At 36.6% G+C, this 23,561-nt stretch overlaps 1 protein-coding gene across 2 annotated transcripts in view; it reads left to right on the top strand.

The window, feature by feature from the left end:
* The window catches only part of FAM151B (family with sequence similarity 151 member B), a 33,797-nt gene extending 10,879 nt beyond the window's left edge, over nucleotides 1-22,918 (top strand). Inside the window, exons 3-7 of one of the 2 annotated variants that reach the window (XR_009531456.1) lie at nucleotides 2,556-2,721; nucleotides 7,320-7,537; nucleotides 9,903-10,038; nucleotides 20,565-20,695; nucleotides 21,071-21,149. Coding sequence is in view for 1 of the 2 variants with exons in the window: in XM_060093098.1 (XP_059949081.1) it covers nucleotides 2,556-2,721; nucleotides 7,320-7,537; nucleotides 9,903-10,038; nucleotides 21,071-21,230 (680 nt within the window). In the remaining variant the exon portion in view is untranslated. Of the gene's footprint in view, nucleotides 1-2,555; nucleotides 2,722-7,319; nucleotides 7,538-9,902; nucleotides 10,039-20,564; nucleotides 20,696-21,070 lie in introns of both variants that reach the window. The other variant, XM_060093098.1, reaches the window with a different exon arrangement.
* The last annotated feature ends 643 nt before the right edge of the window (nucleotides 22,919-23,561 follow it).

Consider the following 23,561-nt stretch of genomic DNA (forward strand, 5'->3'; position numbering starts at 1 on the left):
AGGACCAAGGGTGGGAGAATAGGGAGAGAAGCTGGACAGCTCACAAACATGTCTCCAGGCCAGGCCTCCCTCTCTTCTGTATTAGTCTATCCAACTGCTTATTTGGTGTTTTCACTTAGAGAGTTCTCATGCATCACAAATTTAAATTATTCAAAATGAAATTCTTAATTATGTCTACTAACTTGTACTTCCTATGATCTTTGCTATCTCAGTAAATGGCAGCATAATCCACATAGATTCTTTTGTTTGTTTGTTTGTTTGTTTGTTTTTGACCATACAATGCATCTCGCAGGATCTTAGTTCCTTGGCCAGGGCCCACGGCAGTGAAAGTGCCAAGTTCTAACCACTGGAATGCCAGGGAATTCCCCATGTATTCTTAAGCCAGAAATCTGGGAATCATCTATTCTTTGTTTTCTTTATTTCTTGCATCTGCTCTATTATCCAGACATTATAATTCTATTCCAAAATATATTTTGAATTAGTCTACATCTGTCCATCTCTGTTGTCATCATCCTAGTTCAAGCCACCGTGCTCTCTTGCCCCTACTGCTTAGCTTCCATTCTTATTCTTTTTTTTTTGTTTTGTTTTGTTTTTTCTTTTTGTGGTATGCGGGCCTCTCACTGTTGTGGCCTCTCCCGTTGCGGAGCACAGGCTCCGGATGCGCAGGCCCAGCGGCCATGGCTCACGGGCCCAGCCGCTCCGCGGCATATGGGATCCTCCCAGACCGGGGCACGAACCCGTATCCCCTGCATCGGCAGGCGGACTCTCAACCACTGCGCCACCAGGGAGGCCCTCCATTCTTATTCTTAAAAGAGACCTTCAGGAACATAATTTACATGGGACCTGAGACTCCTTGTCACTGCCACTTAGTGATTTTTTTTTTCTATTCATGGGAAATGAATGGAGTTAATAAATGGAGACACGGACTATTACTGTTAAGGAATTCCAAGGCCTATATGCTCCTTTACAACTGCATTGATAGAGAAGTTGGAATGCCTACATATATTGTGCTAAGTACCACTTTATTGAGAAGTCATGTTTGCTTAATTTTTATGCAATTAGACAAAAGCTTGACCTATTGCATCTCAAATATAACTCTGTTTAACTTTTTTTGAGAAACTGCAAGCTTTTCTGAAGCAGCTGCACCTTCTTACATTCCCACCAACAGAGTGGATGAGGTTTCTAATCTCCCCATGTCCTTGTCAACGTTTGTTACTGTCTTTTTCATTATAGTCTTCCTAGTACTTGTGAACTGGTATCTCATTGTAGTTTAGATTTGCATTTCCCTGAAGGTTAATGATGTTGAGCATCTCTTCATACGCTTATTGGAAAATAAGCTTATCTATCTTCCACCAGTTGCTACAAGTGCCAACGTTATCAAAAGTTTCACCACTACGTGAAAAGAATTTCCTCACTGCTCTTCTAACTTGCTTTAACAGTGCCTTTCTAGAATCTGCTGGATCCCGAAACCAGTGTCACAGGTTTCAGGTTTTTGTTATGGCAGGGCCCCACTTCCAGGTAGCTATTTCTGTTTGTTTTCTGTTGCTGTGTAATAAACTACCCCCAAAACTTTGTGGCTTAAAATGACATTGATTTATCATTTTTCATGGTTTTGTGGGTCAGCTAGTGGTTCTTCTGTTCCATGTGGTATAGATTGGGAGCACTCATGTTGCTGCATTTGGCTGGGAGCTCAGCTGGGCCTAGAAATTCTAAAATGGCCTCACTCACGTGTCAGAGACCTTAATGCTGTCTGTTGGGCAGGAAGTCTTAGTTTTCTTCCATGAGGCTTCTCTCTCTCCATGTGGTTTCTGAGTCTTCAGTAGTCTTACCTGAACTTCTTTACATGGTAGCCGGCTTTCAAGAGGATGAAAGCAGAAGCTGCCAGGCCTTTTAAGGGCTTGGCTTAGAACTGAGAGTTTTACTTCCACTACCTTCCACTGGTCAAAGCAAGTCACAAAACCAGCCCAGGCTCAAGGAGAGGAGAAAGAGATGAGGAGAGAGGCACGTACATATGGGAGGAATTGTTGTCAGCCGTCTTTGGAGTTAGTCTATCAGAGCCTGCTAAGCACACTCAAGTGACTGGTGAAGCTCTTTACCCATTCCAGGGATGTGTGCTTTTAAATAGTAGCCAAGCTTTAGGTCAAGGAACTGAATCTATAACATACAATTTCAAACATAAACAATAAACATCTGTAGTTTCTAATTTGAGGAGTGAGAAGATAAAAGTACTATTTTTGTTCTCAGAAGCGTCAACAAATACTTATTAAGCCTCCCTTTGTATTCTCACTTTGCCATATACTGGGAAGAAATTAAATATTAGGACAACAGCTTGAGTGTGACCTAGGCAAAGGTATTGAACTCCTCACTGCCTATTTGCTCACATGTAACAAATAAGTGCAACATGTAAGGCTTGACATAGTACCTGGCACTTAGTCTTTACTGAGTAAAGTTTCTTTTCTTTCCTTCCTTTTATCTTCCTCAAAAGGATACTGAATGTGCCATCTCCTACAGTCTCTATTTTATTAGCATTAATGTAAGTTCTTTTATTTGGACAGGTACTGCTCATATGATAGAGGCTGATGTCATTTTTCCAAGTGATGGATCAGAGCATGGCCAGCCAATCATGGCTCATCCTCCTGAAACAAACAGTGATAATACTTTACAGGAATGGCTGGCTGAAGTTATAAAAAGCAATAAAGGCATCAAACTGGATTTTAAGAGGTATTTGTACAAACATGTTCAGTCTCCTAGTTGTTATAGAATAACAATATGGAAAAATGGAAAAAAAATCAGTAACTATATCTGTGCCTGACTAAATAACTTTATACTTTATCTAAACTGAAAATGGAATTGCAAACTAATATGTTTCAGGAATGGACCAAAGACACACTGAGTTGTTTGCTAAAATTGTTTCTTGGGAACCCTTTAAGGCTAAAATTAAGTTAATTTTTATAAAGGAAGTTATCATAAGTGACCATTGTAATAGTAGAATGGTAAATTTAAAATACTTTCATTAAAAAGTAGTTCGAGAGAGATTTGGCAGTAGTTGGGGTAGTTAATGCATTTCCTACTTGATTTGTGTTACTATACTTGTGGAAGGGGAATTATCTAGAATTCTTTAATAACTGAAGAGTTTCTTAAAAATAATATTTTGGAAACATTGATAATGAAGAGAGCAAGATTAAGTGTTGTTTCCTTCCCTGTGGCTATCATGGAAAATTTTACTTCTGTGGTATTTTGGTAGTATAAAAATTATAGGGAAAGCCAGGAATTTATTGTGACACCATAAGGCCCATGAAGGCAACTGCTATGAAAATCTAGGATGTGTGGTAATCCTGCCTTATCTTTGAACAATATTTTAAAATTGAATTATCTCAAGAAATTAATAAGGATTTGGAGCTCTTACTCACAGGGTTTTTAAGATTACTCTAATCAGTTGTTGTGGGCCTGAGTGTACCAGTCAACCTCTTTACACTGTTGGTGAATAAAAGCTGTTTCAAGATCTTAAAGCTTTTAGAGTGGTGAACGGTCCAACTCCATTTTCTTGACAAAGAAACTTAGTACTAGAGAGGTTAAGTGACAATAGCTAAGCTTGAGAGCTGAGCTAGGACCAGATCCCAGGTTTCCTGGAGCCAGTCCAGTGTTCTCTGTACTGTGAAATAAAGCATTTAACCATTAATGCTTGGTGAGCTGAAGTTTAGAGCTCCTTGCATTTTCATGTGCTCAGTTTTTTTTTTTTTTGATGTTTACTATTGCCCGTAGACCTGCTCTCTGTAATATATTGTTTTTTTTTAAATTTATTTTTATTTTTGGCTGTGTTGGGCCTTCGTTGCTGCACACAGACTTTCTCTAGTGGCGAGCGGGGGCCACTCTTCCCTGCAGTGCACGGGCTTCTCATTGCAGTGGCTTCTCTTGTTGCGGATCATTGGCTCTAGGTACACGGGCCTCAATAGTTGCAGCACGCGGGCTCAATAGTTGTGGTGCATGGGCTTAGTTGCTCCGCGGCATGTGGGATCTTCCCAGACCAGGGCTCGAACCCATGTCCCCTGCATTGGCAGATGGATTCCCAACCACTGCACCACCAGGGAAGCCCCTGTAATATATTCTTTGGCTCCTCACCAGTCAGACCAGCTCCTTCATTCCTAAACGCTAGCAGCTACCACTGAAAGGCTGTGCCATTAAAAAAAGTGTTTTGGTCATAACATATTTGAAGGGGAATGAATTTTTTTTTTGCGGTACGCGGGCCTCTCACTGCTGTGGCCTCTCCCGTTGCGGAGCACAGCCTCTGGACGCGCAGGCCCAGCGGCCATGGCTCATGGGCCCAGCTGCTCCGCGGCATGTGGGATTCTCCTGGACCGGGGCACGAACTCGTGTCCCCTGCATCGGCAGGCAGACTCTCAACCACTGCGCCACCAGGGAAGCCCAAAGGGGAATGAATTTAACTAACAATTATATAAGCACTTACTGTGTGTCAGACACTGTTCTAAGAGCATTAAATGTGTAAATTCATTTAGTCTTCATAACAATCCTAAGAAGTAGGTTATTCCTGTTCTCATTTTCCAGATGAAGGAACAGAGGCAGAGAGGGGTAAGTAGCCTGCTTGTGGTCACGTAATCAGTAGGAGAGCTGCCAGCCTGGCTGAAGAGTTCACACTCTGAACCGGAACTCTGCACTACGTCTGTAAGAGTAGCTCAATGACCTAATAGTCAAATTTTAATAGTTCTTGTTTTGTGCCTCTAAGTTATTTTGTTTGTATACACGTAATAACTAAGTAATGTATGATGATTTAAAATTTTTATCTGGAATTTTACCTTAGAAAGTAATTTTAAATGGTTTATTATCATTTTAAGTATGATTTTTATTTTGTTAGCCCCAATTTCTAAACGAAGTTAATAGGAAAATAGGTACTGAGAAGTTTGACTTACCAAGTAACTTTTTAGAAAAAAAATCTATTCTATAAGAGCTAAGTTTATATTCTTCCTTGGAATTTCCTAAATAAGTACTACCAGAAAGAAATTTTAGGTAGTATACTGATCAGGACCCTCCTCTTCAAATGATCATTTTGGCAAACCTTTTGTCAGTTCTTTATGGGAAACTTAATACTAATACATGTAAGGATTGAGAATGTTATCCACTGATATTTTTAATTAGAATTACATGGAATTTATAGATTAGTTGGGAACGAGGTATAATTTTGCAATATTTATAATATTGAGTCTTCCAGGCTAGGAACATAGTATTTTATTCTTTGTAGTAAACATTGTGTCTTGCTCTTGGGCAAAGTTCATCCTTAGTCTTTTTTTTTTTTTTTTCCAAAAATGTTATGGCTTTTCCTCCACATTTACTCTTCCAGAGGAATTTTATTAATTATTTTGTAAAGCTCTTGAAAATTAAAACTACCACAAAAAGTTGTTTTTTTCTTAGTAAAGTTTTGTGTTTTTCTTAATATAGGTTTTGTTTTTCTTATTTAAGTTTCTGGTAAGAGAAAATGACATTACTATAGTCTATATTAGTGATAATTAAAATATTTACATATAGAACAGAATATGTACATTAAATTCTTATTTCATTACGTTCTGTGTCTTAGCTCTGTAGGTCTAACTGTGCAGTGTTTTGCATGTAGTAGACACTTAATATATGCTGGTGGAATTTCAGTTTGGGAGAGAATATGCTGAGACTAGATATTATCAGATGGCGAACCATTGTTAAACAGCCTGATGTCAGCTTACTAAATTGAGAAAGCATAAGAAGCTTCCTCCTAAACGTAAACTGGAAATTAGTGTTTAACCCAACCTCCACAGACACCAGATTTCTTAAGAAATAAGAATCCTTTCTGGAAAACGAGAGGAGACATGCGTGGATTAGTTCAAGGTTACCTCCCACTCCACCCATGGAGAGCAGAGCCCCACAAGGATTTGGCTGCTGCTGTGGGACTTGCAGATAAGCAAGCTTTAGAGTAATAAATACAAGTTGTTTGCTACTAAAAATGGGGGGATTTTGTAGGAAGTACAGCTGGCCAGATCTCAGAATTGTGGTTTTTAACACGGCATTGATACCATTCAAGGCAGAAAGCATTTGAGACAGAGAAATGACAGCATCTAAATTAGAGTCTGTAAGGTCTAGCATTAGAGTTTATCAATCCACTAAAATCTAGGGCCTCCATTTCAGGGGCATAAGAGTGAGAAAAAAGCAGTTTATTACATGGGAGCAGAGTGAAAGAGAGGCTGGTTTCCTCTGGTTTTAGCGAACAGTATCCTTGCTCACTAATAAATATGACCCTATAAATAATGAAGTTATCAGTTTCTGCTCTTAAAGTAGGAGGCCCAAAAGGAGTGAGGTGAAGAGTGGTAGAAGCATAGGCAGAAGGACTCCAATCCATTAAGAAGAAAAATGGAAATTTGAGGAGAGGTGCTGAATGTTCTCGCTTCCAGTATCCGTCTCCCAGATTCTTAGCCTCCCATCACTGTATTCACTAAAAGCTAATTTTCTTAGAAATGAACATAAGCCTTAAAGGTTCAGAAGACATTCAGAATTATAAGTAGTGTAGCTTTCCAATAAAGTTTGTGTATGTATTTTTAATCAGTAAAAATTATGTAGGCTGATTAAAATCTTATTGTTTCAAGATATATGTGTCTGTTAGAAAAGATGTAGGGAAGTAAAAAGACTGAAGCTGCTTTTTAGTTTAAAAGTAACTAAAATATAGTTGTCTCTTGTTTCCAGGAAAGGTGTTTACAATAAAGGAAAAAATGAAGTTTATAAAAGCTTTAAGGAAATGTTATAATTTTACACTTGACAATCATTTTTAGAAATGTGTTTATGTGTCCAGACTCACACAAGTATGCATGAAGGAAAAGAAGCCCTTTTCTCCAAGGTCATGAGCCGCTATTAGAGACATGGGGCCTGAGTGCACTTTGGGTATTTTCATAAACTTGAATTTGCAGGTTATGCGTGTATTTAATTTTTAAATCTTATTTATACATTCTCTGATGAGTGAATGTTTGTGTCTTTTCACAAATTGTTTTTATACTGAGTGATCCTAATACAGAGTTTTGAAACCTCTGTCTACATGTAGTATCCTTATTCATACATTTATAGACCCTTTTAGGTACCTTCATGAATAGTAAGTATAAATCAACATTTTAAGATATGGGACATGTTAGCTTTCCCCTCTAGTGCTATCTGCTCTTTGATTTTGTTTAATTCAGGCATTATGGTATTATACTTTTATTATGAATTTGACAACATTAAAGCCACCAGTCTAAAAGAACTTTTAACTTTTACTTTAGGAATATATCTCATTGACAACAAATTGTTTTTAGTCTGGCAGCTGTAGAACCATCCATGATGCTCTTGGAAAATGTGAAGAGGCATCTGAAGCGTCCAGTGTGGATTAATGCTGATATTCTTCCTGGTCCAAATGGAAATAGCAGAGTAGTGGATGCAAAACCTTTTATAGACACTGTGACATCCTTCTTTCCAGATGTGACATTTTCCCTAGGTTGGACAACAGGATGGCATCCTGAGAAAGTCAATGAAGGTGATAATTTTTTGAATGTATTCCTTTTTGGTCAAATTAAAATATACTCAAATATAAAAATAATACCTTTAATACAAAACCAAAAACACATTCTACAAAATCTAAGAGCCTAATGGAGAGAAAGGCCTGGCCCTAAAGATGTGTGTATGACTCTTCCTTCTGTTATTTCAGATAGATACTCATTCATTGGTGACATTCTCTCACCAAGCTTCCATGGAAAATATTTATTTGCAAGGTCTAGAATAACCAAAGCTGCCTCTTTATATACACAAGTGAATCCTGAATTGGTCTCTTTGAACTTGTAGAACATTCTATACTCTTTTCTTCTTTCCTTTTACTTTGGAGCAAACTCCCTATGTCAGATGAAAGATAGAGAAGTGGTAATTAAAACTTTTCAAGTAATGTGAGGCCAGAAGTCGGTGGGTGTACAGTTGAACAGCACAGATTCTGTTCCCTAGACATTAGAAGGAGCTCCAAATGTAGGCTGCTGGAACCTTGGTGCCCTTAAGCTCTCTTTGGCTAGACAGGGGGTATGTGAGGCCATGAGACTCTCCTCTAGGCTGGATTTCTTCTTTCCCTTTATGTACTCTTACAGATGGACCTGATATTCAGCTTCTTTCTCCTGGCTGAAACTTATTACGCTATTTGGATTCATCTTTCTATTTATTCATACATTCCTAGGTAGTGATTTTCCAGTAAACAGCTATTAAGCAAACAGATGCTCTGGGACACCTGAACACATGGTAAAAATAATTAACCAAGAAGTTATTTAGAGCCAGTGGAGATGTTAGCCTTTATCTTGCGTTCAGGGCATTCTTTTTACTTATTTGCTACTATTGTTTTTAGATGTAAAGTTTTAAAATCTAACATGAGATTAGAGTAACTGCTATCTGATGAGTAGTGACATTTAGGTTATAACCCCCTGGACTAACAACTGATATGATTGAGAAAAAAATAATATGCTTTAAATTTGTTCCATTTTAATTTTCTAATCATTTTAATTTTTATTAGTTTCAGTAAAGAATGTAGCATATAATTCAGAGTGTTTAAAGAAGGTAAACTAGAAACAATTTAATAGCCTCCATACTGATTCTAATCTTTTAGTCACGGTTTAGTCTAACTCTGGCTTTAATCTCAGGCTTGAGCCGAGTTAAACCATATCTGGGTCTTTAAGTTAATGTTGGTGTTGAATGTTTCCAGGCTGCTTTTCCCCAACTGGCCTCTGGTCGTTACCAACATGTGTTTTATCCTCCCTTACTTCTTCTGCTGCAAAATTTAGAAAAGAGAGTTTATAAGTTTTTAAGTAATGTAAGTATAGCTTCTGTTAGCAACCCCTTTTTCTAATTAAAAAGATATAATTTTCCAGATTTTAAAGGAAAGCAGACCTTTCCCTTCTTTCATGAGGCATTTAGCTGCTAAACTAATGTATTCACATAGGCTTTTTGTAAATTGTTCCTTTACTGACCAGTACTTTTACAACCTATGGATGCTTTTGATAGAGTGTAGGGGCTATTTTTAAAATATAGATTTTTTTCTGAAGCTGTTTATAAACAGGCAGATATGTTTTCCACAATGGCTAAACATGATTTAAAACATAAAACACATATATAAAAGTCAATTTTAACACTATTTCTATTTTAGATAAAATGTGTAAGTAATTTGGACTAGACCCCCACCCCCCAAAAAAATTGAAGTTAATTATTACTTAAACAGCTAGTAAATACTCTTTCTCTCTCTTGGAAAAGAAAACTTAACAACAAGCAGAAGATCTAAGTTTATTGAGAATATTAATGATGCAGAGCCTTAGAATCTTTAAAGTAAATATAATGTTAGAATTTCCTTTTTTGTATTTGAGAGATTAATAAATTCCTTTCTAATGTTTTAATTTTTGATTTATTGCTCTAGGTCACTTGTGACATGACTTTAGAGGTTTTTTTTTGTTTTTTTTTTTTTTTTTTGCGGTATGCGGGCCTCTCACTGCTGTGGCCTCCCCCGTTGCGGAGCACAGGCTCCGGACGCGCAGGCTCCGGACGCGCAGGCTCAGCGGCCATGGCCCACGGGCCCAGCCGCTCCGCGGCACATGGGATCCTCCCAGACCGGGGCACGAACCCGCATCCCCTGCATCGGCAGGCGGACTCTCAACCACTTGCGCCACCAGGGAGGCCCCTAGAGTTAATTTTTAATCTACATTTTCCACTCAAAAAATGTTTTCTTGCATTAAGTGGTATTTTAATTTCTCTGAATCCAAATGGAAATGTTTATGAATTACCTATGAATTTACCTATTCATATGTAATTGAGTTTTTTACTTAATTGACTTGTAGGACTTTGGTTAGAAAAGTTAAATATCTTTCTTTTCATTTCAGGTTACAGTTGGATAATGGTGAAAGAGATGGAATATATATGTAATGAACTAAACCAGCTTGTAACATTTCCTGTCAGAGCAGCATTAGTCAGGCAGTCTTGTTCTCAGTTACTTTGGCTGTTAAAGCAATCAAACAGGTACGTGTAAGTTTTACAATATAGTGTGTGCATGTGAGTGTGTGTGAGGGACAGAAAGAAGATGAAAACTGATTATGTAAAGACAACGTGTGTGAGAGAAAGAGACAGAGAATGAACACTGATTCTGTAAGTGCTCGGACTTCCTCACTGTAATGAAGATCCTTGATGAACCTTAACATTGTGTCTTTCACCTCTATTCCTCACAAAAGCTTTTGCACATAGTAGGTGCCCAGTAAATGTTTGTCATTTTTTTCATTATGTTATACATTCACAAAAAGTTATAAGTGGGTAAAATAATTTCCCTTTGAATTCTGTCATAATTCCAGAAGTCTTTCCCATATAAAATTTTTATTTATTTATTTATTTATTTATTTATTTATTTATTTATTTTATTTTTTTGGCCTTGCAGCTTGTGGGATCTTAGTTCCCTGACCAGGGATTAAACCTGGACCCTCGGCAGTGAAAGCACCAAGCCCTTACCACTGGACCGCCAGGGAATTCCCAAAATTTTATTATTTTAATATGTAATAAAAATTGGTTGGACCATATATTAAATATTATAAAGCTACAGATATTGAAATAGTTTTGATACTGTCTTTTCAGTAGACTAGTCAATAGAACAGCAGGGATTGTCCAGAAATAAACCCAACTCTATCATGGAACTTAGAACAGGAAAAAGCTGGTATTTCAGATCATTGGAGCAAAAGTTCAATAACTTGTGTTGGGACAACAGGCCAACATTGTAGGAAAAACAAAGTTAACATCTTTCCTTAATCCTTCCTCCAAAATAAATTCCAGGTGAATTAAAGACTTGAACAACAGACATTAAATGCATGAAAAACCCACAAGTGATGATTCTTTTTTTACATAGTTTCAGAATGGAGAAGACCCTTCTTAGTAAGGCACAAAACCCAGAGGCTATAAAAGGAAAGTTTGATACATTTGAATACATAAAAATAGGTTCTGGTAAAACCATCCTCAACACATATGTCAAATAGTTGTAAAGAATTCTAACAAATAAAGAATGATCACAAATCATCCAGAAAAAGACCCTGTTTGATAATTCACTATATTGTAGAGAGTAAGGAAGCATATACTCAAACATTAAAGAAGTATCCACATTCCTGTGGGTATTGAGTTTTTACTAAATGCTTTTTTCAGTTTCTATGAAAATAACAGTATTTTCTCCCTTTATCTATTAATAAAATAAATTTTATTAATCTCTTATATATTGAACCATCCACACATTTACAGAATAAACCCCACTTGATCAGAATTCATGATTCTTTTAATGTACTGCTGAATTTTATAGCTAATATTTTAGTTAGGATCTCAGCATTTGAAAATCTGTAGTTCTTTTTCTTTCTCGGTTTTAGGTATCAATAGCATGGATATTTCATTAAAAAACTAGGGACCTTTCTTTCTTTTTACATTTTCTGGGATGTTAAAAGTAACATTCAAATGAGGCCTGTACCTGAGTTTTCATAAACTCAACATTGAAACCATCTAAACCTGGTGCTTTGGGGAAAGCTTAACTTATACAGTCTTTTCTGTTTCTTACATGGTAAATGGTTGATTTTCTGTATGGTAGCCAATTTTGATGTATTGTATTTTCCTAGAAAATTGTTTATCTCACCCAAGTTTTAAGATTTATTTACAGACAGATGATTAAAATAGTTTTCTTTTGGTTTCTTCTGTGTCTCTAAAATAATTTCCTTATTTTGTTTATCTGAATTTTCTCCCTTGTGTCTTGATTAAACTAGAAAATGATTTATCTCTCTTTTTTTTGAAAATGAACTCTTATTTATTTTTCTGGTTTATGATTTACTAATTTCTGCTTTTATCTTTTAAAATTCTTTTCATGTAGTTCTAATTTCTTGAGTTAGATGCTTATTTTCATTTTTTATATTTATATTTATTAACATAAATATTTAAGACTATACTTTTTTCTCTGACCACTGCTGTAGCTGTATCTTTTTGTTTCTTATGTGTAGGTTTTCATCACTGTTAATTTATAAATATTCTGCAATTGTGGTTTTTTTCTCCTTTGTCTCAAAAGTTGTTTTAAGAGAAAACTTTTTAGTCACTGAGATAGTAGAATTATTTTATTTTGGATTGGTTAATAGTTTTCTAGGTTTATTGTATAGTAATCAGATAATGTCTGTATTATTTCTACTTCGTAGACTTTATTAAGGTTTTATTAATGGTTTGATATATGGATATTTGTATGAGTTCATGTATTTTATGAGGATATAGTTTGGCTGTTATAACAGAAACCTAAATTAACAATAGCTTAAACTTAAGTTTGTTTCTGTCTCACATAACTGGAAAAGCATAAATAGGCCAGGGCAGATTTGATGCCTTCACAGTGTTGGGGACCCAAAATCCTTCTGTCTTGTTTTCCTTGCTTTCCTTAGGATTTTGACCTCATCATATGGTCAGATTGATTACTGCCATGTCTGAGTTTCAGTTGGTAGGATGGAGGGAAAAAGAGGCTCAGGGCCTGTCCCTGTTCTTCAGGGGCATTGGACACACTCACTGGCTTGCACACACTCATTGGCTTTAACTTAGTCGTATGCCTATACCTAGCTGCAGGGGAAGCTGGGATACGTAGCTATTATTCTCTACAGTCTTATGCCTAGTTAGAATTCAGGGGATTGCTATAAGACAGAAAGGAGACTGGATATTAGAATAAAACTACTAGTTTCTGTGACAGGTTAATAACATACATTATTAGTTACGTTATTTCTTTCATGCCTAACTGTTTGCTTTTAAAAATATTTTAATGTAATTCTTTGAATAAGTAATATAATCACAAGGTTTAAAAACCAGTGAACAGAGTTATACTGTGAAAAGCCTTTCTCCCATTCACCCAGTCCTGCCCAACCTCACTAACCACAGTTGTCAGTTTCTTGTTCAACCACATTAGTAGTTTCTTTATGCATATAAAAGTGAATACAGGGGCTTCCCTGGTGGTGCAGTGGTTGAGAGTCCGCCTGCCGATGCAGGGGACGCGGGTTTGTGCCCCGGTCTGGGAGGATCCCGCGTGCTGCAGAGCGGCTGGGCCCATGAGCCATGGCCGCTGAGCCTGCGCGTCCAGAGCCTGTGCTCCACAGCGGGAGAGGCCACAACAGTGAGAGGCCCGTGTACTGCAAAAAAAAAAAAATGAATACAAGTATAGATTCTTATTTTCCCCTCCTTTTTAAAACAAAAGGTATCATATTATATACCTTGCTTCTGTTCTCTTCTTTGCTTTTTTTTTTTTTTTTAACTTAGCAATACATCTTGGAGCTTTTTTCAAGGTTCCTCATTTTCCTTTTCTAGGTGCATCGTATTTATGTATGTACTATAATTTATTTAACCAGCCTCCCTATTGATGAACATAAAGGATGTTTTTAATCTTTGATATTACAAACAATGCTATAATGAATAACCTTATGAGTGTGCCATTTTGCATGTGTGCAAATATTTGGCATCTTTAATTTTTTGGCTACTTGCTCTCTTACGGACTAAGAGAGTTAAAGTCTCCAACTATTAAAGTGTTTTTGTCTGCTTCCTCTTCTGCCTTCATAATTTTTGCTTATTAAATGCTCATGATATGTTATTTGGGGCATATTCATATAGGTTTTATTATCTTCATGAAGGATTATACCTTATTATTAAAAGTTCTCCTTCCTGGTCTTGTTTAATGACATTTTTTACTTAAATTCACATTGTCTTTCTTTTTGTTTGGCTTGAATAGCTTTGCTTTATCTTTTCTTTGAAAAATAAATTTATAAAGTTTTATTTTTCATTGACTGTTTTAAGACTGATTTATTGTCATTAAAAAAATAATTTTAAACATACAGAAAAGTTGCATAAAACTACTACATCTCCTTTACCCAGATTCCCAAATTGTTTAACCATTCTCTCTCCCTCCGTCCCTCTCTCTCCCCCCACCTCTCTTTCTCTCTTTTTTTCTATGTTTTTTTTTTCTATCATGATGCCTCATATCCTTAAGTACTGCAGTGCACTTCCCCACACGAGGATGCACTCCTGTATTACTAGTATGCAACCTTCCAACCAGGAAATCAGCATTGAGGCAGCACTGCCGTGCAGTCTGCAGACCCCATTCAAATTTATCAACCATTCCAGCAATCCTTATTTTCTTGTGGTCCAAGAAACTCTCCAGGAACATGCATTGCATTTAGTTTGCATCAGTCTCCTTCAAAATAGTTAGTTCCTCAGTTTTTCCCTTCCTGTCGTACACATGACAGTCTTCAAGACTACAGGCCTTTTATTATGAAAAAAGTCCTCAATCTCGGTCAGTTCAATATTTCCTCATGACAAACCTCAGGTCTTGCATTCTTGGCAAGCTCATCACGTACTTGTCCCAGTTCTCAAATCAGTCACTTCTTCAAGGATCCCTGCTTGATTATAGCAGCAGGTGGTATTTAGAAAGCAAAATCTGGGATTTTAGTATAATCATTGCTCCTAGGGTGTCAATGCTTCCAGGACCTCTTAATGGACAGAGCTGGAAAATATATGTGTATGTATATGTGTAGTTATGGTCTGTGTATGTATATATGTATGTATATAAAAACACACCTATATAGACCTACATACATATACACACCCCTACATATACGTCTATAAACATTTCTGTATCTGTGTGTGTTTAACCAACCCATGAGTTCATACTGATATTTCCAATTTCAACCCGACCCCTGAAGGTTCTTTCTAGCCTGCTTTCTTTCCATGTTGTTAAATTCCTTATCAGATGCCTAGATACCTAGCTCTCATTAATCTAATCTAACAGTCTTTCTTTTAAAAGAAGAGTTTAACTTATTTACATTTATTTATAACACAGATATGTTTGGTCTTGTTTCTGTCATTTAAAAGAAAAACTAGCATATTTACTATTTCTGTAGCTTTAAAAAGCATTTCACTCTAGCTGTTTTCTTTCTTCTGTATTTTTAATTCTGAATATTTGGTTGGTTTTTTTTCCTATTGGTTATTTCTTACTGCTACTTTATAAAATATGCTTAATCTACTTTACAAGTGCCCGTTAACTTCCATGAGCAATAATAAAATTAGTGTATTTCTTCACCCCCCTCTCACCTAATTTGAGTTGACTGTACTCTCTTTCTTAATGTCCAACTTTGTCCTTCATATTGAATGATAGATTGGCTGGCTGTAAAATTCTTGGCTCACAATGCCTTTTGGATTTTGAAGGCATTGCCCTTCTCCTTTCTTTTTGTTTTTATATATAAATTTATTTATGTTTTTGGCTACGTTGGGTCTTCATTGCTGTGCGTGGGCTTTCTCTAATTGCGGCGAGCAGGGGCTACTCTCTGTTGCGGTGCTTGGGCTTCTCATTACGGTGGTTTCTCTTGTTGTGAAGCACAGGCTCTAGGTGTGCAGGCTTCAGTAGTTGTGGCACACAGGCTCAGTAGTCGTGGCTCGTGGGCTCTAGAGTGCAGACTCAGTAGTTGCGGCGCACTGGCTTAGTTGCTCCACAGCATGTGGGATCTTCCCAGACCAGGGCTCGAACCCATGTCCCCTGCATTGGCAGGCAGATTCTTAACCACTGTGCCACCAAGGAAGCCCTGCTCTTCTGCTTTCTTTTTTATTTATTTATTAATTTATTTATTTATTTTTGGCTGCATTGGGTCTTCGTTGCTGTGTGCAGGCTTTCTCTAGTTGTGGCAAGCAGGGGCTACTCTTCATTGTGGTGCACGGGCTTCTCATTGCAGTGGCTTGTCTTGTTGCAGAGCATGGGCTCTAGGCAGCAGGCTTCAGTAGTTGTGGCACGTGGGCTCAGTAGTTGTGGCTCACAGGCTCTAGAGCTCAGGCTCAGTAGTTGTGGCGCATGGGCTTAGTTGCTCCGTGGCATGTGGGATCTTCCCGGAGTAGGGCTTGAACCCGTGTCCCCTGAATTGGCAGGCAGATTCTTAACCACTGCACCACCACCACCTCTTCTGCTTTCTAATGTGACTGTTGATGTGGCAAAGTGTGAAGCCAGCCTGATTATTTGTTTGCCCTTATAAGCGACGTGATTTTGGAGGGGGAAAATGGGGGAAACTGAATGTAGAAAGGGTTCTTTATCTTTGAGGCCTAGTAATTTTACTAGAATATATCTCATTATGGACCATTCTATACCAGTTTTTTCAGCAATATGGAGTTTTTTTCAATATATAGATTTAAATGCTCTTCTGTAATATTTCTCTGAATTGTATTTTTAAATATGTGTTCTGTTGCCTTTGTACCACTATGTTTTCTCTTTCAGAAGCTCCAGTTATGAATATGTAGATCTCCTTTGCCTGTCTTTGGTATCTATTGTTTTCTCTTTAGTCTTTCTTTCCATTTTATTTGTTTGCATTTTATTTTACTTTATTTTATAATTTGTCTTCTCTGACCCTTACAATATTTTCAACAATGTCTGTTCTCTCTAGTCTAGTATACCTTCAGATTTCACCATATTTCTGTAATAGTATTAATTTTCCACTTCTTTCCTAAGATCTGCCAATTAATATTTTATCATCTCTTTTCTGTTGTCTTGAAACTTCTTCCATGAATTTGTATATCTATCTGCTTTGTGCTCTTCAAAGAGGCAACTGCATCATTTAAAAAATGTGTGGGTTATGGCTTTCATCTGTTTTGTGGCTTTTTTAAAAAAATAGCTTTATATCTGTTTCAGCTATCTGATAGTTTTTTTCTAATGATGAGGTTTTTATTTCTCCATCTGCCATGTGTTTTTCCTTATATTTTCTTGTACTCTCTTGTATAAAATCTCTGCCAAATTTATTTTGATTATCTGCTTTAAAGAAAGTGAGGTGTTTTTTAGACCAGCTACTTGCCTAAAGTTCATAGTGGAGAGGGATTAGGACTATGCTCCTTATGACCCAGAGAGTCTTACGTGTGACTTGTTTAGCCTTTAACTTCTCCCCAGTCAATGGAGATAAGCAGTTGTGGTGTCTCTAGGTAAGATCTTTCACGTGTCTCATAAATTTAAACTTTTGGGTTTTCACAGGAACAGTCTGATTCCTACAACTATGGCTTTCCTGTTCTATTTCTTTGTCTCCACTGCTTTTTGAGACCAAATCTAATCCAGGAAAGCTCCCACTTGTAGTTCAAGGACACCATTCCCACTGTGCGAAGTGTTTCGGTGGGATATGCTTCTCATCCAGAAGAGTCTCTTATAGGCTTTCTCTGTAATCTGCATACATGAGCAAACTCTCTCTACCTCCTTAACATGTGGCCTTAATTTCTGTTGCTGTTAGAAACCTTCTCACCTGTTTTGTAATTTGCACTTTCAGCTCTTTCTTAATTTCATTGAAGATGGGGTTTCTATTTTCATTCTTTTGTTTTTGTTACTTTCAGGTGATTATAGGAGAAAAAGGAGGCAGTGCTGACTTTAGGCTGCCACGTTCAAATAGGATGATCCTGCCATCCCATTTCTTTCATTACTTACTGCCTCCGTTTCCTCACCTTCCACTTCTGTGTAGTCAATTACTCTCCTGAAATTTCTCATTTGAAGATCATACTTTGTTCAAGCCAAATTCTGAACCTCTGCAACATTTGAGTACTGCTGGTCCCCCTCTTCAGTTTGAAACTCCCTTGTCCTTTGGCTCCATGGCATTGCACTAAGTGGATTCTTCTACTTCTCTGTCTAGATTATTTTTTTTTGGGGGGGGTCCTGTTTTTGTTATTGTTGATTTGTTTTGGAACTCTGTCCCTAATTTTGAGTTTCTCTTAACTTCATCTCTTTCAGAGTCTTTTATTAAATATGAAAGGTAAACAACAAAGCTTTTTAAAAAAATTTATTGAAGTATAGTTGATTTACAATGTGTTAATTTCTACTGTACAGCAAAGTGATTCACTTATGCATATATATATATACATATATATATACATTCTTTTTCATATTCTTTAACATTATGGTTTATCACAGGAGATTGAATATAATTCCCTGTGCTATACAGTAGGACCTTGTTGTTTATCCATTCTGTATATAATAGTTTGCATCTGCTAATCCCAAACTCCCAATCCATCCCTCTTCCAGGCTCCCTCCCCCTTAGCAACTGCCAAGTCTGTTCTCTATATCAGTGAGTCTGTTTCTATTTCATAGGTAAGTTCATTATAAATTCTGTATTAGAGCCCTTTTGATTTACAAAAATCTTCCACAACTCTGTGCCTAACCTGTTCATGTTCTTCATGGTATCTTTTGATGGAAGGAATTTCTGAATTTTAATGTGTTCAAATTACTCGAACATATCCTTCATGGCTAGTGATTTTTGTGTCTTGTTTAAGAATTCTTTCCCATCCCCAATGTTATGAAAATTTCTCTAGTAATATATTACATTAAAGCTTTGTTATTTACCATTAATAAAGGAAATTGAAGATGATTCAAAGAAATGGAAAGATATCCCGTGCTCTTGGATTGGAAGGATTAACATTATTAAAACGGCCATACTACCTAAAGCAATCTACAGATTTAATGCAATCCCTATCAAATTACCCATGGCATTTTTCACAGAACTAGAACAATTAAAAGACCCAGAATTGCCAAAGCAATCCTGAGGAAAAAGAACAAAGCAGGAGGAATAACACTCCCAGGCTTCAGACAACACTACAAAGCTACAGTAATCCTAATAGCGTGGTATTAGCACAAAAACAGACATACAGATCAATGGGACAGAATAGAGAGCCCAGAAATAAACCCACATGCCTACAGTCAGTTAATCCTCGACAAAGGAAGCAAGAATATACAATAGGGAAAATACAGTCTCTTCAGCAAGCGGTGTTGGGAAAGTTGGACAGCCACATGCAAATCAATGAAGTTAGAATACACCCTCACACCATACACAAAAATAAACTCAAAATGGCTTAAAGACTTAAATATAAAACATAACACCATAAAACTCCTAGAAGAGAACACAGGCAAAACATTCAACATCATTCAGAGTTTATTCTATTATTGAATGACATTTGGATTATTTCATGGTTTTGGCTATTGCAAAGATTGCTGCTGTGAACATTCATATATATAAATGTGAACACACACACATCCTGGTGCAAATGTGCCTGCATTTATAAAGGTTATATCAGAAAGGAATTTCTAGAAATAGAATTTCTAGGTCATAGGGTATTCATACTTTCAGCTTTAGTAGATACTGCTAAACTGTTTCCCAAAGAAAATGCATAAACTGTAGCTACCTGTTTTAAGTTGGATAAATGTCACAAACAATATTCAGCAAAAGAAGCAAGACCAAAAAAGTTATATCCGGTATGATTCCATTTATATAAAATTCATTAACAGGCAAAAATTAAACTGTATTGTCTAGGATGGATATATAGGTGGTAAATAAAGCAAGAAGATGGCAACCCAAAAGACAAGGTTGTGAGGACTCTGGGGGAAAGGCGAGGTTGTGATGGGGCAGTGATATACAGGTGTCTCCTGAGGCGCTGGCAGTGTTTTTTCTTGATTTGTGTTTTGTTACACTGGAGTGCATTTTATAATAATTTGTTAAAACATTTATGTTTTATGCATCTTTTCCTATACATGTTACATCACAATGAAAAGAGCTTTAAAAATGAAACCTGAGAATTGATTTGAATGGGTGCATTTAAAATACCCTTAGGCAATTTTATTTTTCCTACTTTTAGTTTAAATACAGTAGCAGGAAGATTAAAAGAGGCAAAATAACACTGGAAATAAAATGAATAACTTCTTTTAACCTAAATTCATATGTGTTTTTTTTTTTTTTTTTTTTTGCGGTACGCGGGCCTCTCACTGCCAGGGCCTCCCCCGCCGCGGAGCACAGGCTCCGGACGTGCAGGCCCAGCGGCCACGGCTCACGGGCCCAGCCGCTCCGCGGCACGCGGGATCCTCCCGGACCTGGGCACGAACCTGCGCCCCCCGCAGCGGCAGGCGGACTCCCAACCACTGCGTCACCAGGGAAGCCCCACATCTGTCTTTTTATAACGTTTGTCACCATGGTGCTCAATAAAGTAATAAAAATGCCATTTTAGCAAAAATATAAGTTTTTAAAGTAATTCTCATTTTTTTTTCTGTGTTCCCTACTGTAGTTTAAAATTCTTTTTGGTTTGTCACATAATACCACTATAGAACAAAATCCGAAGTACTTTCCTTTGTTACATTTCCAGAATGGTGTCATCATCCTTAAGGACAGTAATGTGTCAGTATAACAAGAATATATACATTGGTTAGACTGTTTCTTATCATTAGCAGAAGAACTGCTTTGGAGATTTTCCCTGGATTCTGACAAGTTTATGAGGAAAATAAATATGAAAATACTTAACAGCTTCACATTTCTCTAAACTCTACTAAGAGTAATGTAATAGTAATGTCACAGGAGAAATGAAAATATACGATTTAAGTAACATTACAATTCTGAGCATATTCTTATATCCATAATAAATCTGCATATATTATTATTGTTTTTTAACTCCAGAAATAGATCTAGGTTTATTCTGTTTGGCATTCTTAGTGACATCTCTTGGCATTCTTGTATCTCATACAGAAAACCCCCGGAAGGGATAGCGGGGCCACTTTAAGTGAATATGAATGTTGGGAACGTCAGTGACATTTGTGTCTCTTCACTGTCCCTTCCAGTCGTGCTTTTGACTGTGGCCTGGCTACTGAAGAAACCAGGTTAGAGCTGTGGTTTTTGTGTAGGGAACAGATTCCTTGATCAGCAACACAGTCTCCTCAGTTCTTTTGTCCAAAATTGGGCCCATTTCCAGTGCTACCGGTTTGGGTTTCTAAAGCCATTTAACATTAATTCAGATACTGTGAGACCTAATTTAGGCAACAGCAGTGTGAATTTTATTCTCTCTAGTCCCTTTGATGTTGATGAAGGAATGAAACAGGAAAATATAGTTCCACCAGTGCTAATTAATTTTTTCTTCTGTGTGAATTTGGGTTAGAAACAAATGAGAGTAACTGTTTTTAGGGTTATTGGAATTCTTCATCACTGTTTCTTATCTTTCTCTTTTAACTATATAATTCTGTTTTATTTTAATGCAGGTACAGCCTGACTGTTTGGACTGGAAAAAACGATAGCTATTCCACTGAAGATTTACTTTTTATTAGAGGCCATTTTGACAAAAAAAGAGTTTTCTATGACATCTTGGAACCACAAAACCATGAATTTAAACAAGCCATTGGAATCAAAATTAATCTCTAAGATGAAAATTCTGCTAAATTATTTCATGTTTTGGTTTCATAATCCTTCTTTGCTTTGGTCTGAATTGGTTACCATATAAATTATGATGATTGATTTATGTTTCAGTTTATCCAATCAAAAAACACTTACTGAGTGCTTACTCTGTTAGGCTTATGTCCTTATAATACTGTACTTACCTAAAAGATTTGGAAAGAAGAGATTTCATTGGGCTAGTATAACAGTAATTTAGGAAGATGAATCTTTAAAACTCTTTATAAAAAAATTTTGGTATACTGAAGATAATTGAAAGAATCCACGTCGTACAGCTATTAAATCACATTTTGTTGGCACTAGCATTATACAGATTTCATAAAAATATGCCATCCTCTTTCCTCTTTCCTGCAGAACTAGTTATTCAGAGACTACAGAAGAGTAAGAGGCCTTTAAAAATGTTTTTAACTTTCACAGGGATGAGCAGCTTTCTTATAACAAGATCAAGTCTATTTACCGAAAACAATACGGATTAAATTAGATGTATCTAGAACTTCCATATTTTTGGGAGTATGCCGACAGCCGTATATGTTTTTTGTATTCTTTGTTTTGATAATAATATCTAGAGTAAGCAAAATACTATTGGAGAGCAGAATTTTAATCCTGGTAATATATCATTTGATTTTCAAGTTTCTCACCAACATCACCTTGGTTCAGGCCCTTGTTCTACTACTAGAATTTCAAAAACTAGTTCCTCATGACTTCATTCCTCATACTCTACTCAAAGATACCCTGAATATTTCTGCTGGAAAAAAAAAACTTTTAAAAAACACCTCTTTCTTTATGCCAAATCAAAAATCTCTAGGGGATTCTTAAATTCAACTTTATTGAATTTTACTCTTTCAAGACCCTTCCTAATGTGGTCCCACTCTAAAAGTTAATTCAGTGTCCTCAACACAGTACTTCATTTCAAAAACAGCTACACCATCTGTAGTCTCCAGATCTTACTTTAACAGTTAATTTCAACTAATAGTTTTCACTAGTTGTGTCATACAAAGTAGTTATGTCTCCTCAGCTAGATTATAAAGTCCTTTATGGTAAAAGAGCATTCTTAATTGTATTTACAGTGCCTGGCATAGTCCTGAGCAAGGTATTCAGAAAAACATGTTGCTTCTTTGATTTATTGAAAAGTAATTTACCAATGAATGTCCTAAGATATGTAATTTATCTTTTATCAACCATTTTCTCCCAGTGAATAAAGTAGTGCGATGTAGAGAAAAGAACTTGGGTTTTGAATTCAGATAGACTTCCCTTACAGCACCACCTCTGTCCCTTAATAGCCATAGATTTGGGGAAATGTTTAACCTCATTGAGTCTTGATTTCTTCATCTATAAAATGGGGGAGGGGCGCAGAGGATGAGGATTCTCTTGTAGGGTTGTTGTGAAGGTTAAGGGAGATTCATGCAATGGAAGCTTGTAGCTCAACGCTCATCACATAGCAAGTGCTCAACAGATAGTTCCCTTCTTTTAGACTTATCATGTGATCCATTGTAGATAGATAGATAGCAGTAAGACATATAACATGAACATTGTATACATATAAATACTTCAAGAAAATGATCATATTTCCCCTTTAAGTTTTAGCTACAACAATGTGGTGCTATTTGTCAAATAACACCTAAAACTTCACTTTCTCTGGTTGTTTACCAATAGCAAAAGATGCAATTTCATAATTATAAAATGTTAATAATTGCAACAAATAACTCTTAAAATTATAGTAAAAAGTAATGTTTACATTATAAATGTTCTAAAATGACCATGCTTTGCTTTTACAAAGAGAGTTGAATTTATAAATGAATTGCATTTTAATTAAGTTTGAAATCAAATTCGTTTGTCCCGAAGATTAACTTTACTACTTTATCCTTCATAATATTTTTTAAAGTATTAGTGTTAAGGCAAAATGCCTTTATATTGAGAAATTTATCAACTAAGTGTCATTTAGATTAAGATTTAAAGCTATATTTTAAAGTGTTCTCAGGAATAAAAATTACATAAGAGAATTATAAAATGTATTCTGTTGAAAAGTAAATTTTTTTTTTTTTTTTTTTTTTTTTTTTTGCGGTACGTGGGCCTCTCAGTGTTGTGGCCTCTCCCGTTGCGGAGCACAGGCTCCGGACGCACAGGCTCAGCGGCCATGGCTCACGGGCCCAGCTGCTCCGCGGCATGTGGGATCTTCCCGGACTGGGGCACAAACCCGCGTCCCCTGCATTGCAGGTGGGCTCTCAACCACTGCGCCACCAGGGAAGCCCGAAAAGTAAATTTTTTAAAAAATATTTAATTTATTTGGCTGCATCAGGTCTT

Source organism: Mesoplodon densirostris, chromosome 3 (genome assembly GCF_025265405.1).
Source record: "Mesoplodon densirostris isolate mMesDen1 chromosome 3, mMesDen1 primary haplotype, whole genome shotgun sequence".
NCBI classification, from domain to species: Eukaryota; Metazoa; Chordata; class Mammalia; order Artiodactyla; family Ziphiidae; genus Mesoplodon; species Mesoplodon densirostris.